The following is an 18,039-nucleotide window of genomic DNA, read 5'->3' as shown; positions in this document are numbered from 1 at the left end:
GGATGCCTTCTGTTTATATTAGTTTGCATGTGTTTTTTTTACTGATTATGTCGTCTTTGTCTTAGCTCACAAATGTACAAATTTTAAATCCTTGACATGACTGGAAGCCAAGCATCGCTCACCGACCGTAAGTTTATGTTGAAACAACAAAGGCACCACAGAAATTAAAAAGCGTTAACATTGTGAAAATCGTAAAATACATCTTTTGGGTTTGTTAGTTGTTGGTTTGTTTGTTTGTTTTTAGCATTCTTTAAGAGATCAAAATAAACTTAATATAAACTTTTGTTTATATATTAATACCGTCCTTGAATGGACTTGCACCAAATAAGTATGCCTCTATAAGAAGGAAAACAAAATATTAATAAAGATCTTAAATCTCATTAGCCTTTTTCTCAGGTTAGTTAGTCTGATGCTTAATTTCTTCCCGTATTTTAAATCACAAATTAAATAATGAATTAACCTCCGTCAGTTTTACCACCTACACCCAGGCCTGATTACTGCCACATCTATTGAATCAAGACTTGACTTAAACAGAACCTGTCTGGCAAAGTTAGGGACATCACCAATTTAGAAAGGGTTACAAATCCATTTCCAAGGCTTTGAGACTCCAGCGAAACAAATTGAGAGCCATTATATACAAATGGAGAAAACTTGGAACAGTGGTGAATCTTCCAAGGAGTAGCCAACATAATCAATGACTCATCCAGGAGGTTACAAAAGCAGTTCTTAGTGAAGGGTGGCACAACCAGTTATTAGGTTTAGGGGAAATTACTTTTTCACATAGGGACAGGTAGGTTTCCATAGCTTTTTTTTGGATTAATTCAAGTTATCTTTGTCTATCAATAAAATTTCTTTGATGATCTGAAACATGTTAGTGTGCCAAAAAGGGGGGGGGGATTCTTGATAATCGCAATATTTACAGTATATTTACAGTAAGTTACACCCCACATGCACATTAGCCAGTGTGCAGCCTATCCGGTTGTTCAGTGATGACGCGACGAATCCTACTTCCGGGTCTAAAGTAAGAATAATAATAAGAAAACGACATTGCTCATTTGCAGACAACGCTTCCTTTTATTACATGTGATGTTTGTGTCCTTATTTGATGTGAAACAGCCACAGGAAACTATATTTTAAGAAATCCACTATAAATGCTGAAGAAACTGTGGGAAGCAGGTGAGTACAGGTACACACACACAGTATAAAACTGATGAACATATTTGTGATTGGCCACAGACAACTGAGATTTCCTGTTAGCTTGCTTCACTTTAGGCTCAAAGTGTTCACAGCACACCGTGGTCAGCGCCATGTAGGCTTCGGGACGTGCTCTGATTCAAGAGTTATTCAAACTTCTTCAGGTGGTTGTAGAGAGACTGGACGTATGTAAACACACACATGGGGTCTGGCTTGTCCCCCATCTCCAGCATGTCGTCCACCTCGATCAGACGCAGACAGTCAGCCTGCTCTCTGAAACAGAAATAAAGGTGAATAAAACAGAAAGCAGTTCAATAAGCAATAAATGTATTTGCATATGAACAAAAACTAAAACAGCCGCTCTTTTTTTTAAAGCACATCCAAATGTGTACGACTGTAGATTATTATGTTTTATGAGCAAATCAATGCAACGTAAAATAGGAGTAAACTAGTGGCTGTTGTTGCCAGTGTCATGTTTACATAGTTCAAAGTTGTTTAGGATGTAAGCAAACAAAAGAACCCTCTCATGTAATTTTTTTAAAGAGTTAATAAATGTAATGAATAAATCTCCAGTGGCCACACCTTTGACAGTGCTGTTATTCAAAGGGTGATCTTCACTACACAAACAAAGTTAATGATTTATCAATTATTATTAATTTCATGACTAAACTATCAATTAGTGATGAAAGATTAATCTATTTGTTTGGGTATTAAATTTTCCCTTCTTTTTCTTGTAACAGTCATGCTAATGCTGAAAGTGATGTTGAAACAGGAAGTACTAGTGGGATTCTTGAGAGAGGATGCTTCACTATGGTAACCAAGGAAACAAGCCCACAAAATAAGTGGAAAAGGTTACATTTTAACCAAAACCATGAACGTCCTTTTAGTGCTTAAACTGATACATTTATCTTCTTCTTTCAGCTGCTCTCTTTTAGGGCTCGCTACATCATCTGCCTCCATCCCAACTTGTCCCACTGACCCCGCCGTCTGTCTCCAGACTCTTTCCTGTCACTGGTGCTCAGTATGAACCTGCCTGTGTTTGAATCATTATTAACTGACAAATTAGACACTTAGCAATTAGCACTGTGTTTGAAAACATTAGCAAAACAAAGCAATCACCGCTATGATTTCCTATTGGAGCCATGCTACGTAAATGAAATAAGTCAAATTTAAAAAAAAAAATACATAAATTTTTTTTAAAAAGCATTTTTGTGAAAAATTAAAACGTGTAATCTCTGGGTTTAACATGATTAATTTAAGAACTATATCCTGGAGGATTTTTAGATGATAAAAACTGTAATGGCGGCACGGTGGTTAGCACTGTTGCCGCACAGCAAGAAGGTCCTGAGTTCAATTCCACCATCAGGCCGGGGTCTTTCTGTGTGGAGTTTGCATGTTCTCCCCGTGTCTGCGTGGGTTCTCTCCGGGTACTCCGGCTTCCTCCCACCGTCCAAAGACATGCAGCTTGTGGGGATAGGTTAATTGGATAATCCAAATTGCCACTAGGTGTGAATGTGCGAGTGAATGTGAGTGTGAATGGTTGTCTGTCCCTGTGTGTTGGCCCTGCGACAGACTGGCGACCTGTCCAGGGTGTACCCCGCCTCTCGCCCTATGACAGCTGGGATTGGCTCCCGCGACCCTGAAAAGGATAAGCGGAAGCGAATGGATGGATGGATGGATGGAAAAACTGTAATCCAGAAATCATTTTTAGAGTGATATTCATTGAGAATAAGGTTATACATTTATGGGGGGGAAAGTCCAATATTCACTGAGACTCTTTGAATTTACTTCTCACATGTAAGGCTTTAAAATTCCAATCTCCCTTGTGTTTTCTCACAAATTTATGACTTTATATTTCCAAATATATCAAACTTTTTTCCCTTAATTATTTTAATCCAGTAAAACCTGAACTGAATTGGCAGAAAATTGTAATTTTGTTTATCAAGCCTTCTGTAAGTATCAGAATGCATATATTAGTTTTAATTTTTGTAATAATTGCTATAGCCAACCACTTGGGCAATTTATTCCTCACAGTTTTTAAATCTTAAACAAACCAAAGTAGGTTAGAGTTAAAAATTACACTGATGATGTAACGTTCTCATAAATTCATGCATCAAACACGATACACTTGACGTTACAGGGTTAAACCTGGTAAATTTAGTTTTTTGTTGCAAGAGTGTCACCTCTCCTGGCTTCAGCAATTTATTATTCCACCTAAAACAGACCTTTTATCACACTGCACAGTCACTCAGTGGCTCTTCGAGCCAGCTTACTCTGCGGTGGTGAAGGCCAGCTCCAAGTTGTGTTTGCGGTTTGAAGAGTCCAGAGAGTTGTAGTCAAACTCCAGAGGGAAGAAGGAATGGACCAGGGCGCAGAAGGCCATCCCATCGCTCCAGCTGGACGAGAAGTTCTGAATGTCTATGTTCTGAGAGAAAAACAGTCATGTGTTTCTTTTTCATTTATTTATTCACTCAGAGCAAAGCTGGCAATATTCACTAATACACAGTATCTCTTCCTGATGAAATTACCAGCCAGAAAGCTCAAGAGGTGAAGACCGCCCGTCCATAAAGTTCAATCTTTGCTTTGCTATGAACCTCTTTATGGATACAGCTTATTAACCAAGCTTTCTAGCGGTAGCTGATAACTTAGCACGCAACCTGAAAAAGACTTCATGTTGGCAAATCGAATGAGTCCAGAGTGCAGCAGCCAGAGGTCAACCACTGGTTTGCCAGATCCCATTCTGACGCCTTGAGATTGGTGTTTTCAGATCAGTGCTGAAAGCAGTGTCTTTACTGTCTTTAACTGATGTTTTGCAGATATGTGACCACTAACCATGTGACGTTAACTTGTCCACCATTGTAAAACTCACAGTGACAGTGTAAGACCAAGTGACAAGAAAAATTGCCAACCAACTAAGTGATAGGCGGAGGTTGATGCAAAAATGATTGCCAAAGCCTCTGTCACACAGATCTATAGATTAGCCCCCAACCATCTGGAAACTCCTGTTGCTAGCGAAAGGTATGTATTCTCCAACTGGCTGGCAAAAATGACTGCAGTCATAGTTTGAATGGAAGTGATGGACGTCTCTAAAACACCGTCTAGCTACACTCCAAGCTGTAGTGAAACTTGAAAAAGTGCAACACAGACCAAAAACGCAGACAATTTGCCTTCCAAGTAAAAGCTCCACCTTTTGAAACATGTTGGTCGCAGCACTAAAGTGAAACTTTTATTTTGAAGGTGAACCTTCTTGATTTACGGTTTGCATTGCACTATTTCAAGTTTTACTATTGCTCAGCTACTTGTTAGTAAGTATTTGCAGACAAACACAAAAAAACTAAAGACATCAGGGGCAATCTGGTCGCAATTAATACAACCACTAGGAAGATTTTTGTGAAAGACCTTCTTTGAACCTAGTTTCACCCAGTGAGAGCCAGAAACCTCCAGGAAATATTGTCAACCTATCAGGGAATATACACATTTTTCCACAGCACCAGTGATTGTATCACATCTAAAAAAAAAAAAGGGCTTCCCATTGAACTTTGTGATTTCCTTCCTCTTTGGAGCTAAGAGTCCACCCAAACACAAGAGATATCAATGGAAAGACCAGGATGTCTTCTATTTATTCGATCAGGACTTATTAGGATAGCTCAAATAAGTCAAAAGATATAGACCAAAAACAAATGTCCATTACAGAGGACATAAATGAATCGGCTGGTTCTCAGGAGGATATGGCGGGCAACTCTGGAACAACCTCAGTGAGACTAAAACTTATCTCCCCCTGGTGGCTGTTAAAAAGAATGCAGGTTCAAGGCATTTCCACAGATCCATCTTTTCCATCTATCTTTTAGATGTCTGTCGTCCAGAAACCAGTGGGTGACATCATGGTGACTACACCCATCCTTTATATACAGTCTGTGGAAATAACCATCAGATACAGTACTGGAGCAGAATGGTAGTTTTATACCTTTATTTTTCCCCCCAGCTGTCACAAACAATGAAGCTATTCAAATGTTCAAGTTTTAAAAATAATGATAGAAAAATTAGTTTTAGAGCTACTAACTGGAAGAGAACAGAAATGTATATCCAGCTTGTCATACCTGATAGCCAATGGTTTTGGAGCGACACCACTCCAAGAGGATCTGTTTTATACCACTGGCACTGGACACGCCAAAGCTCTGAGACCGCTTCAGTTTAGGCTTCGAGTCTTTTGGCCTGTTGGAGACAAACACAGCTTATTTTATGGCAGAATAAAGAGTGACAAAAGGTGAAAAAGCAGAACTTATTTTGTATTCTGTTACTTTATAGGCTCTGAGTTCATCCTCTCAAACAAGGCTCGCTTTGCTTGAGCGCCATTGGAGCGTGGAAGCGTTTGGGACTTCATCACGTCCTGCTTAAAGTCGCCCCCCACTGGCTTGTTCGCTCTCCTGTGGAGAAACAGCGGACAACAACACGAAACATCAGGATGGAGTTGGATGAAGTTTGACTGAAGCAGCCATTCAGATTAATCAGGGCTGTTGATCAAAACTTACTTCTCCAAATTAGGTGAGAAGCCAGATTTTATGATTGATTTGGAGGGAAGTAATTTTTCTGTAAAAAAAGGGGGGGGGGGGGGGGGGGTGGCAACAAGTGATGAGTAGGCATAACCAGAGAGAACTCACAAGCTTCTTTTATCTGTTTTAATAGGCCTGAAGAAGCTTTACCTGCAGACTGAGGGAAGCTCACACTTCTCTTTAAACTGGGGCTGGGTGTCTTAAGTACTGGCACTAAATTGAAAACAAGAGTCAGAGTTAAAGGAAGATACAACATAAAAATAAATAACAGGTAATAATAACTGTAAAAATAATGGAAATAGGAACAGATGAGAAGCAGACGGCCTCGGTCAGACTCACCACGTTTAAAGGGATACTCTCCAGGTTTCACTGCAGCGTCCTGTGAAGCTGAAAGGCTTGAAGACTGAACTGTTAAAGCAGAGGAAGAAGACTCCGTGTTGGGTTTGGTCATGGCAGAGAGAGGCAAGTGGGGCTTGGCTTCACTGGTGTCTAAAGAGGAGATGAAATAAAGCGTGTTTTAAAAATAGGGGGCCAAACAAAACACCGTTGCTGATACTTCGGCAGTGCACGCACCACGTCTAAATGGATATTCGCAGCGCTTTATCGTCGGTGACTCTGGCATCGAAGGGTTTGGCGCTGAAACCGCTTTGGGATCAGATTTAGATGAAGCAGGAGTGTCAGAGCTGCTTTTGGTTAACACTGTGAGAGGAAGATGGGGGAGAGTCTGAGACACAGAGGCTGACTGATCCTGGGATGCCTGGGGCCTTTGTTCCTTCGCTCCACCTGCACAGATGGAGATGATACAGCATTAAAACAGGAAAGAACCTAAATCACTAAAAAACCTAAAGTGTAAAACACTTAAAGACACTTCTCCACTGTTGGGTTCACAATGGAAAAAAAAGTCAAGACTAGGTTTTCCTGAACCCACACAGAGCCCTGATCCAGGCCTGACCACAAGCTTTAAAGAGGAAAGTTTTCATTCTAATCTTAAAAGCAGTGTTTTGCATTTTTCCCTCTGAAAGCAACTGAAACCGTTAATCAAAATAGTTGCTGAATAAATGTTTGTCAATCAGCTAATTAATAAACTAATTGCTAAAGTTTTAATACAAATATGTTACCTTGAAATCAAAATGATTTAACAAACATGACATCTTCTTTCTGTAGAAATGTTTTAGACATAATTGTAAAATATGTAATTCAGACAAAAACTAACTCTTACTTGTGACATTGTAGCATATGCAGGAAAATGTTAGCGAAAAAAATATGTTCACAGTAAAAATATGTCTACATATTATGACGGTAAAAATTAAAATGATGTCTTGTTTCTTAATTTACAGCCACTAACTGTTTCTACTACGGAGATCTACTGTTTTGGATTTTACAGTTTATTTCTGCTGCCATTTTAAAGTTTTTTAACAAACTTTTTTTTACAGTGTCGGAGCTGGCTGTGTTAAAATATGTTCAGAGTTTCTGTGTGAAATCATCTGTAAGCACCACATTTTTGATGATCCTTTTCATATTTTGCATGCTGTAAGTGTGATACAGATTCTCTGCTGCAGGAACATTTTTTACTACAGCTGTTCCTGAATGTACCCAGGACTGAGCGTAAACTTAGAGGAGATCCTGCTTTTGCTGTAGCAGCTCCAAAACTGTGGAACAATCTCCCTTTAGAGATTAGACAGGCCTCCTCTCTGCCTGTTTTTAAATCACTCCTGAGAACCCACCTCTTTACCCTGACCCCTGACACCGTGTGAGATGTTGGTTTTAGTTTTAGTTTTATTTTAGTTGAATCTATGTTGCTCTATCTTGTTTTTTAATATAGGGCTGTTTTAATTTTTCATGTATTAGGTGTTTTATTTATTTATTTTTGCTGTTTTCTGTTATTCTATTGTTTTTAACTTATTTTCTGTACAGCACTTTGGTCCTGTGCTGGGTATTTTAAAGTGCTTTATAAATAAAATTGGATTGGATTGCATTGGATTGGATTTACCTGATGATCTATAATTTACTATCTAAATAAAAGGAAGTCGTGTGGTTAAGCTACAGCAGCGCAAACTGGCACTGATGTTATTTCGCTTATATTTCGCTTCAAGCTCTAACGAACGTAACAAGGTGGAAACATCAGCATGTTTGTTGGCATACCATCATAAAAAGGGGGAAACTATTTTTTGTCAATTATTTAATTAAGTTTTGTGCTAATGCTAGCTATTACCTTTGGATACTTCATGCTAGACTCTAGCATGAAGTATCCAAAGGTAATAGCTAGCAGCGTGTATTGCTCTAGCAGCTAGAGCAATACACACTGAGTAGCTTTCAGTGTTAAATTGAATGATTACCTCTAAACAGCTGTCCTGTTAGAAATAAATGGCAGCAGTGAGAGTAGAATAAATAGATCAAAAGATTAAAGGTATTCTGCAGTGCTGCTCTCTTGCTGTTCTTCTCTCTCCATCACCCTTTGCTGTCTCATTCTTATTTTTAAAATCTTTTTTGGGTATCTTTATCCCCTGCTCCTCTGATGATGTGTCTGACTGAAGTAGGCAACACTCAGCAGGCCAATTTTGAGCACATGAACGATGAAATTACACATAGAGCGCTCAGAGCCTGGAACAGAAAGCGTACCCGTTGTCTCTTAGTGTGACTTTAGGTTTTGTCGAGCCAAGAAAAAAAAGAATGGATTTGTTGAAAGTACTGCACCTCTCTGTCACAGTATAGGGGTGCAAAGATCGTCTGATACTGCTGACACGGATGCTGCCTCACTCTGTTTTCCTCACTTTGTCGTAGGTGAGTTTGTTTTCGCTGATGAAATCATAACTAAGCTAAAAAAAAAGGTGGATTTTGTAACCAACAGAAAGTTAAATTGATCCAGGAGTTTGCTGAATACCTACGGACCGTGAAAAAAGACGCCACCTCGTCAATGAATTAAAACTAAAGAACTAAAAATGACTTCATGTGTTTATTTTGCACTTCATATATTTCATGGTATCAGCTAAATTGTATATCTTGAATGACAGGTGAACTTCTGCTCTCTGTATTTAAAATCAAGGCCACTTATGCATAGACATTTTCATATTTAATTGAGGACTAAATTCCTCCAGGCGCCCTGACCTGATACTTTTTGTATTATAAGGTGTGTCCATGTCCTGAAGGTTAGCATCCTAACAAATAATCATAAAGAGAAACTAACTGACCTCTTATAAAAGGATATTCTCCGGCTTCGCCTGCTGCTTTAGGTGCTGCAGACTGAGTGGGTTTAGCTGCCTCTGAACTGGCTCTAGTTGTCATGGCCGTCACCGGAAGATGAGGCTGGGGTTCATCAGCATCTGAAAAAGAAATAATCCAAAGTCCAAATGGAAGTGATGGCTTTTGTTGTAGTTTGTTGTTGTTGTCAGTAGTGTTCGGTTCACAACAGCAGTCGTCTCAAGGTGCTTTTTACTGTAAGGTAAATTGTCTAGTCTACAATATTAGACAGGTTCCCCACATGGAACTTCAGAGTTGGCTTTTGACACTGAAAAAAAAACAAAAATTGTGCATTTACAGTTGCCATGCCATGCTAAGGATTTGTTTGATAGCACTCATCTCATACTCAAAACAAGACGAAAATCCAAGAAACTCAGTGAAGATCGAAGAAGGAGAATTGTAGATTTACATAAGCTGGGAAGGTCTCTTTGATTAATTTCTAAACAACTGCAGATTCCAAGGTTATTAGTTCAAAAATTCTATATAAATTATATGGATGTCCCACCAATGTGCCGAGAGAGAGGAAATTGGTTAGGATGTTCATGAACAAGCCAGGAACCACCAAGGCTCAAGCCTGCCATGAACATGAAACTGTTGGAATACCAGCACCTCTGTCCACAGTGAAACGGTGCAGAGAAAGAAGCCTCTGCTCCAAAAACGATTCCTTCAAGCTTGACCCAAATCTGCAGCTGCCCACGTCAAAAAGCCAACTGACTTCTGAAGAAACGTTTTATGGTCAGATGAGGCAAAGATTAAGCTATCTGGCCACAATGACAAAGAAAGGGTGAAGTTTACAAACCTAAGAATACCGTACCAACTTTCAAGCATGGTGGTGGTAGCATCATGCTCTGGGGCTATTTTGCTGCCAGAGGCACTGGTACATTATAAACAGTGGATGGAATAAGAAAAAAGCAAAACTACCTCAAAATAATTCAACTTCACCTCAAATAAACAGCTGTATAGTTGAAACTGAGTGTTCCAACAAGACAATGATCCCAAGCACACATTAGAGCTGGTTAGCTAAGATTGAGTTCCTTGAATGGCCTCGCCAAAGATCAACCTCAACCTATTGAACATTTGTGGACTATGCTTAAAGACAAAGTCGATCGTGGGAAATCAACCAATTTAAATGAATTTTACCAAAAAGAGGGGTCAAATATTCAGTCGTGAATGTAAAGAAGCTTGATGGATATCAAAAGCAACGTGCATTTAACCAAATATTAGTGAGCATGTATGTATAAATAAAAGAACAGATAAAAAAGAAACAGCACTAAAAAACACAAATTACCATGACTTTCTTCCCCAAGATTAGTGTACATAAACTTCTGATCACAACTGTAAATACAATCCACTGCAGTGCACAGTTTTACAGCTCAGTTTTAATGCCAATATAAATATCTGCAAGCGCAAACAACATCTGGGTTTTATGGCATGAAATAAGATGGAATAAGTATAACCAGTGAGAGGAAATGCATTTTAAAATGGGATATTTTGGATTCTGTGAGGTATATACAAAACACTGCAAGCAAAATACAGAAAAATATTTGGTTTTGTGGATATCATTTCGGGTTTTTTAGACTTGCATGCATTTACTTTGTTCCCTGGTATTATTCAACGTCAGTGTAGCAGATGAAACATAAAAGCTCAAGTTTGAGCTGAAGATCACTTTAAATGTCTTTCTGTAAATCCAACCATAAAGGACATGAACTGACCGGGCCTGCTGGGCGTTTCCACAGATGAAGACTCTGAGGTCGGTTTGGTGATGGCGGTCAGAGCTCGGTGGGACTGAGGAGCAGCTTCTGCAGTCTGGGTTACATCAGGGTCTGCAGAGAACACGAACCCAACAATGAAACCAGCCTGAAGAGTAAAATGTCTGGATGTGCAGGTGAAGCTGCCTACCTTCCTGTTTCTCTTGCGCGGTGGTGGCTACATGAGCGATATTCTTCTCCCCTCTTGCTTCAGTTCCCTGTTTAGGTGAGGCAAAGAAGTCAAAACACCCACTTCTTTTATTTCGATGAACAATTATAAACTAACATTATCATTACTGAGGATTTTTTGATGATTAAAGCATTTTCAGGGTTCAATGATCACTTTGAGGGAACGTCCAATAAAATCATCGTTGCTTCATGTGGCTGTGTTTGTAAGAGTGGAGATATTGGACATTAGCATTTTGGAAAGCATGAGGGGGTGGGATGAGGAGCAAATGAGTCGATCATTTGCATGTTAAACAAGTTATGCAACATATACAGTGTTTATATTGTGTTTATACATTTGCGTTGGTAACTTTATTCACTGGACCTCTCACAGTTTGCTTTTGTTGTGCACAGCTAAAATTAATTTTAGACCTTTATCACTCATCGCAAACTTGTTTGTGTGTGTGCGTGTCTGTGCTCACTTCTCTGGATGTGTGATCTTCAGCTGTTAACGGCTGACAGCTTCTCCTTTAATGACAGCTGTGGCCAACAAACCCATGTTCCCACTGAGAGGCTATTTTAGATTTTGCAATCAGCCCCTTTGCAAGAGTTTCCGCTGCACTCTTCTTACGTCCCAATATAGCCCCAAATGGATGCTTTAGAAATGAGAGTTAGGTTGAGCAGCTTCAACAGCACCTAAGTATATCAGCACAAAGCTTTGGCCTGTATTCAGTCCACCTCCCACCCCGGAGCCTTTTGCTTTCCAGAGACGAGCAGTGCTCATAGCACAGCGTATATATCCAGTCTGTCATCGAGAGGGAGATTAGCACCATGATCATCTGAAGGCTCCACAGTAGCTGATGTCTGACTCCATCTGACCCTCGATAGTATCTGCAACCTCTAAATGGGTTTACACCCAACAACCTCCTTCTTAGAAACATGCTTTGGTTAGATACCAACACACAAACACAGTGGTGGCTATCCCTTACAACAAAGAAAATAAAATTATAGGTTCAAACCTCCTGGTCAGCTTGGGCTCAAGTTTGCAGGGGGTGCTCTGGCTTCCTCCCCGAGCCCAGTGATTTACCTGAATTAGCTGAAGGTGTGGATGTGAGCATGAATATCTGTCTGTCTCTGTGTTAGCCCTGTGATGGACTGGTGACCTGTCCAGAGTGCACTACACCTCTCAAACAGTCTCAAGTGGGATGGGCTCCAGCCCCCTGAAAACCTAGCTCTAGAAAAATTAACAAGATGGATGAATGGATGCAAGCAATCAAGCTAATGCACTTTTCTTAACGATAGATTATAACTCCCTTCTGGAGTTCCACTCAGCTCTATATAGCATTTTAACTTCTTTAACCTCATTGTTTTGGTTTAATAACCTTTTGATGTTCTCTTTAGTTCCATGTATCAGTCACTTCATTTTCAACGTGCAGTGAGAGTTACTAACAAGCTGATTCATAGAAAACTCATGCAAAGCATTTTAAAAAGTATTTATTAAGTGTGTGTTTAGATTCTTCAGATATCTTCCAGTCGTGTTGTTTCCAGTCTGCCGGGTGTTTATAGGTATTATTTAAGAAGTTGAAGTTGAGTATGAACATCTGGTGTTGACAGCAGAGATTTCCTGCTGGTCACTAAAGACACTACATCTTAAGGCATGTGGCTCTGGCAATAAACAATAACTACTTGAATGACAGCCACTGTTTTCGAGTACAGTCTCTCATCCGAGCGTCCATGGAGCCAGATTTATTTTATCCAGTCCTACTAACTGTTTATCCTGGATAATATGAAGAGTGACGGCAGATCAAGCAAGTTAAGAAGCCATCTCTGAGGCTGAAAAAAGAAGACTAAGTTGAAAGAGGCTGAAAACTGCAGGTCCTCTAGTGGCCACTTGGGGTTGCCTCCAAAAGGAAGTGAAACCCCATCAATCTCTTTACATCAGAAATAAATAGTCTGGTGCAAAAGAAGGGTTTGATGTTTATAGCTAATTTTAGCTAACTTTACTGGGGGGGATTTTCTTTGAATAATGAGGCTTAACATTAGGGGCGTGGCCACCTTTATTGACACTGACACTTTGTTATTGACTGCTGCCACTTCTGGTAAAAAAAATTCCACATAACAGCCCCCCAAAAATGCGGTAAGTCTGCATATCCATATCCAGAACACAGTGAGTGATTTACCGTTAGTTACTTCCATCTTTTATATACAGTCTCTTTGTTAAAGTTGAAAATGATGGAGTAAAGAATCATGTGAGATCATTTAAAAACTTGGGGGGGGGGGGGGGGGGGGGGTGAACTGCTGTGTGTTAGACTAGTGGGGGATCAATGTTTGGGAAAAGACCAGGTGACCTCAGCAAACAGAAATGCTGGCAGGGCGAGCACTTTGGCGGGACAGCTGGTTGTCTCTCTCAGGGTTTGTGCTGGGGGAGAGTTTATCCGACAGGGATATAGATGCAATTCAACTTTCCATTAGGAGATCTGAGACTTGGACTGGCGGGGAAACAAGGTTCCTGAGTGGTTAGAGGATGTGGATTTATTTATACACCTGTCATCAGAGTGTGCATGTGAGTTATATCGAACAATCCCCCCTCGTACGTGCACCGAGGCCGCCGTTGGAAGCGTGTCGTGCAGCGTGCCATTCTTATTTGTGCCCTTTTCATTAAATCCGCTTCGCCCTTGATTGTGCATCAAGCGATCACTTCAGCGTGATTCTCTTGCTTGCATGTTTGCTGGTGCTTATGTGTGCTAGAAAGTTGCAGTTGTTGGTGAGTATGCAGAAGCTCAGAAGAGCTGCAGCTCTCTTTTGAATCGCAAAGCCAAAAATACACTTGCCCTTTGGAGGACCTGCTCTTATAAAAGCGGGTCATGAGGATGAGAAGGCTGAGAATGGGGGGTGGGGGAGAGGGTAAGTGTGTGTGTTTGTGGTGGGGTTAGTTTCAAAAAGGATGATTACACAGAATCTCATTAGTGCTTAAATTAAACTGAATGGTATTACTCTGTTATTACTGGACTATTAACATGAACTTATTATGCTTTTTCTAAACTTCTGTCATATGTGTTTATACATATAGTAATAAAGTTTTAAATACTGAGATCAGTGAATGTAAATGTAACCCCTGTGAGTGAAAAGCTCAGGCTTCAATCTGCTCCAAGTACTCAATTTCAGGCTGTTTTTTTCTACTCTTGGCTCTCTGTGATATCAGTGACGATGGATGTGCTAATATGGTCATCCCAGATACACAGCTCTGGCTCCAGCTTTTCTAATCTTTTGTTTGTGAGGGACAGCCAATCAGAAGAAAGCTTAATTCAACAGGATCAATTCAATGGCTACACCAAAGCCCTGTATAAGATAAACCAGGATTAATTGAACTCTTTCCCCCTTAAAGACACCTTAGTATATAATCAGTGATAACCACTAGACCTCTGTCCTCTTTACAGTGTAGAGGGCTTACTATAGATCCCTCAGCTGTGTCCTCTTCATGAACAGAGATCAGGTAGGCTTACTTCATCTGTTCTTTTAAGGGTTATTTGTTTTCAACACCTGGAAAGGAGCAGTTTTCATGATGCAGTCATGGCTGCATAAAATGATTGTACACAAATGTGATTTCTGTTAAGAAGCATCCAGTTAAGAGGGATGTTGCAGCAATGCAAAAAGAATTTTGGAAGGAGCTCAGAGCATTCATGTGGAGAGAGTTTGCTTAACAGCGATGCTGGACGGGGGTCAGGCGTGCCTGTCGTTGAGTTCGTCGGTGCCCTCCAACACTAAAAGCTGTCATTTGTGAAGGCAGGTGGCATATAATCGCATTTCAGATGGTTATTTTACTACAGCCTTAAAATACAAAAGCAGATTGGGGGTTTTTCAGTTTGTCTTTGCCAGTTTTTCTTATTTTAATTTGATGTATGTGTGTTTGTGTGTCAAGGTTAATATTCCTGAAAAAAAAAAAAAAAATTAACTTTGGAGGTCAACCCCAAAGGGTCACACTCCACCTCTGGTGAATTTCCACACACATGGAGATGAGTTGTCCAGCTAACAAACAGATAACAGAACCCATCACCCAACCTTGTTGGTGGAGATACTACAATTGTTGCTGCTCTATAACCTGTATGAATGTGAAGAACCTTTAGGCTAGGGACACATTTCTTGGTTCTAGAAGCGTCTTAATTTGCGACTGGAGTCACCTAATCACCTGTCAGCAGGGTGACAAGTGATGCAGGCTGTAGCATGCAGGTAAACAGTCTATGTGGAGAGAGAGAAAAGAGAACTATCCTTGAAATCCTGGCTACGCTATATGACAAAGTTTATCTGGATGTGTAAACAATAAGTAGATTAAAGAAAAAAGCATCAGGCTTTTTGATTTTATGTTTTTGAAGTCTTCACACTCACAAACGTACCCCTAAAGTCTTCTGTGGTTCCCTCATGTTGTTCTTTTTAATCATCTGAGACCACTGCCACTGCTAATTACTGATCTTACAGGGTTGGACATATTCTACTACGTATTTCTTTATTCAGTGGAAATACAGGCTGAATACTCACATTAATCTCAGCATTTCTCTTTGCTCTCCATGGAGGAGGGGCTGGGGTAGCAGCTTGGCTCGATCCTCCACTGAGCCCAGACGCTTCGTAGGACATGGCCTGACCCGGCTGGTTGTTTTCAGAGTTAAACAGACCCTTCTGCTCCTCCTGGCTCTTGGATTGAATTTGTATATGGCCGTTCTCTAGTCTTTGCTCCTTGCTCTTCCCTTTCGCCTCAGTCTTCACCCCTGAGAGACCCTCCACCAGGTGGCTGAGGGCCTCCAGCTTGGCCCTGAGCTGCAGGTTCTCCTCCTGGAGTCTGGTAACTGCCTCAGCCAAAGGTCCATTGGAAATGCACATTTCCTCAATCCTCTGCTCAATGCGATGCTTGAAAGCACTAACGTCCACGTGCACCTCCCTTACAGCGGCTTCTAGCGTGGCCTCGAAGTGAACGAGAGCCTCGTTCATCACTGCCTCCTGACCCCGCTCTGTAGCTTCATCCATGGTTTCTTCAGCAACCCTCAACGCCCCTTAGTTTCAATCCAGAAACGGGGCCTCAGCAAAAATCTCTAAAGCAAACCTTCAACTTCTACCCTATCCCCTCAAATTAAACCAATCAAATAAGTCTGCACTCTCTTCTCACTCCTTCTAAAAGTGTTTCAAGGACATCCGACGTTTTCCATTAAAGTTTTTCCAGTAAAGTCACAGGACGTTTCAAAAGGAGGTCGCAGACAGACTCCTTTGACCGCAACTCACTGAAGTCCCATCAAGCTCCATGGAGGATTTCTCTCAACATGCGTGTTCTCTTACTCTTCCCTCTCATCTGGCCAAAGCAAGAGCAGAGAGTTGTTATTTATAAGTCATGGAAAACTCGTGCACAATGACATCTTGGAAAAAGAGATTATGTGCTGCACGGGCAGATCGTTTTCTCAGTGCGCGTAGGAGATGATCAAATTAACCTTTCAAAGGAATTCAGTTGAAGTGGCAAATGATTTTCTGCCACCCTCCTCCGTGGCAGGGCATCTACTACTGAATTTTCCTGGACGTTTTACCCTCCCCGCTGGCCCTGCTGCCCAGCGTGGTGTATGAGCTAAAATGTGCCTCTTCAGATTGGGAGCAACAGGTTTGTGTGTTTATTTTGGGACATAAAGGGGACGGGAAAACATGAAACAGGAGGAGGGGCCAGAATTGTTCAAGTGTTTTGTCTCTGGGGGGGTTGGCGGTGCTGGTGGGGGTGATCACGGTCCTCATTGGTACATTTTTAAGCTTTATGAAATCATAGTTACTTTACAGTAAATGAAAAATGAAAGGATAAGTCACAAGTAATTTTATAATTTATGCTTATATATTGTATAATGTAGCTGATATGAGATAAATGCAACATTTTTTTAAAATGTTTAGTCACAATGAGCAATATCCCTTAAACAGCATGAGCTTACAGCTAGAAACTCATCAGGGTTTTTTTGCCTACGCTAAAATAGCTTTTTGAATTTTGTGACTTTTTCTGTGTAAACAACTTGCTCAGACTAAACCTGTCTTTCTGACATTTGAGCGTTCTGCAGTTTTTATGCTATGTTGGCAAAAAATATCAAATATAACTGTCACACTGTCCTTCCACTGATAGCTTCATTAGTGTAAATGACATTTTCTGGTGGTGTAATATCAGTTGTTTTTAGAAAGAAGAGAAATAAATATGCACATTACTGCACTTTGAACTGTGGTTTTTTTTTTTTTTTTTTTTTATTATATTGTATGTAATTGACTGTTTTTGTTTTTATTTGTCTTCATCGGTGGAATTTATGGGCTGATCCAGCCTGTACAAATACAACCTCATACTACCTCAAACTTCATCTTTTTGTTTGCCATCCCTTCAGATATCATAAACAGTATATGAAAAAGAACTAAAAGACTCCTGAATCAAAATCTGTGACAGAAACAGTAAGTGCGATCAATTTCTAACCAAAAAAAAAACGTAATTTTTTTTAAGCCTAATTTAAGTTCAAACTCAACAACTAAAATAAAAAATAAATAAATCATATTTTACCCACAGTTCCATAGATGCAGATTTTATGTCACAGTAAACTTCAAATTAAACTCATTTTAGAAAATGTCCCAAAATCATTTAAAATTACTTATATAAAAAAGGGCAATTTCTTATGGTATTCTGTTAAAATATCTTTGATTTCTTAACAGTGGTAAATGACTTTAAATGTAACTTAATCTCCATAGCCCCCACATGTAAAGAAGCATATAAAATATGCTTTATTTTAAAGAAGTCCAGCTTTAATGCCTTAATGTAGCCTCTACAGTGCAACTCCAGCAGCTCAGCTTGAGCCAGCAGCACCTCTGGGTGGCCATAATTTTACACTACAACAACATAACCAAGAATGGGCAGAAGTAATGTCCAATAAATAAAAAAATAAAGCAGAGACTTGTTCAAAACAGTCTACCAAATCAAATTTATTGAATTTTAAAGGGGTGCTCTGAATTCACAAGCTGCAACAATACATGACTCCTCATATTATCTCATAAAACACTCCAGTCTCATTTTCAGATAGGAAATGTCCTCAACCCCCCCCCCCCCCCCCCAAAAAAAACAAAAAAACGAACGGTCACACTACAAAAAAGAAAGG

General features: G+C 40.1%; 1 protein-coding gene across 3 annotated transcripts; it reads right to left on the bottom strand.

Moving 5' to 3' along the window:
- Positions 1-1,059: 1,059 nt before the first annotated feature.
- On the bottom strand, positions 1,060-16,520 carry LOC308387665 (uncharacterized protein). 3 transcript variants are annotated; one of them, XM_080867867.1, is made up of 13 exons: positions 16,366-16,505; positions 15,428-16,229; positions 10,881-10,947; positions 10,694-10,804; positions 8,933-9,064; positions 6,318-6,527; positions 6,084-6,233; positions 5,895-5,957; positions 5,724-5,781; positions 5,493-5,618; positions 5,292-5,406; positions 3,468-3,619; positions 2,502-2,833 (listed from the first exon to the last, which is right to left on the bottom strand). In XM_080867867.1, exons 2-13 carry the CDS (start codon positions 15,908-15,910, stop codon positions 2,557-2,559), a joined length of 1,944 nt encoding a protein of 647 aa, XP_080723993.1. In that variant the 5' UTR covers positions 15,911-16,229; positions 16,366-16,505; the 3' UTR covers positions 2,502-2,556. The 3 variants fall into 3 exon arrangements, with proteins under 3 accessions (XP_080723994.1, XP_080723993.1, XP_080723992.1); XM_080867868.1 differs by lacking the exon at positions 2,502-2,833 and adding an exon at positions 1,060-1,467 and having other exon boundaries at positions 15,428-16,519; XM_080867866.1 differs by having other exon boundaries at positions 15,428-16,520.
- Positions 16,521-18,039: the final 1,519 nt, after the last annotated feature.

Source organism: Rhamphochromis sp. 'chilingali', assembly GCF_963969265.1.
Source record: "Rhamphochromis sp. 'chilingali' genome assembly, chromosome: 19".
NCBI classification, from domain to species: domain Eukaryota; kingdom Metazoa; phylum Chordata; class Actinopteri; order Cichliformes; family Cichlidae; genus Rhamphochromis; species Rhamphochromis sp. 'chilingali'.
Note: the sequence above shows the minus strand (reverse complement) of the source record. Positions and strands in the feature narration are given on the sequence as shown.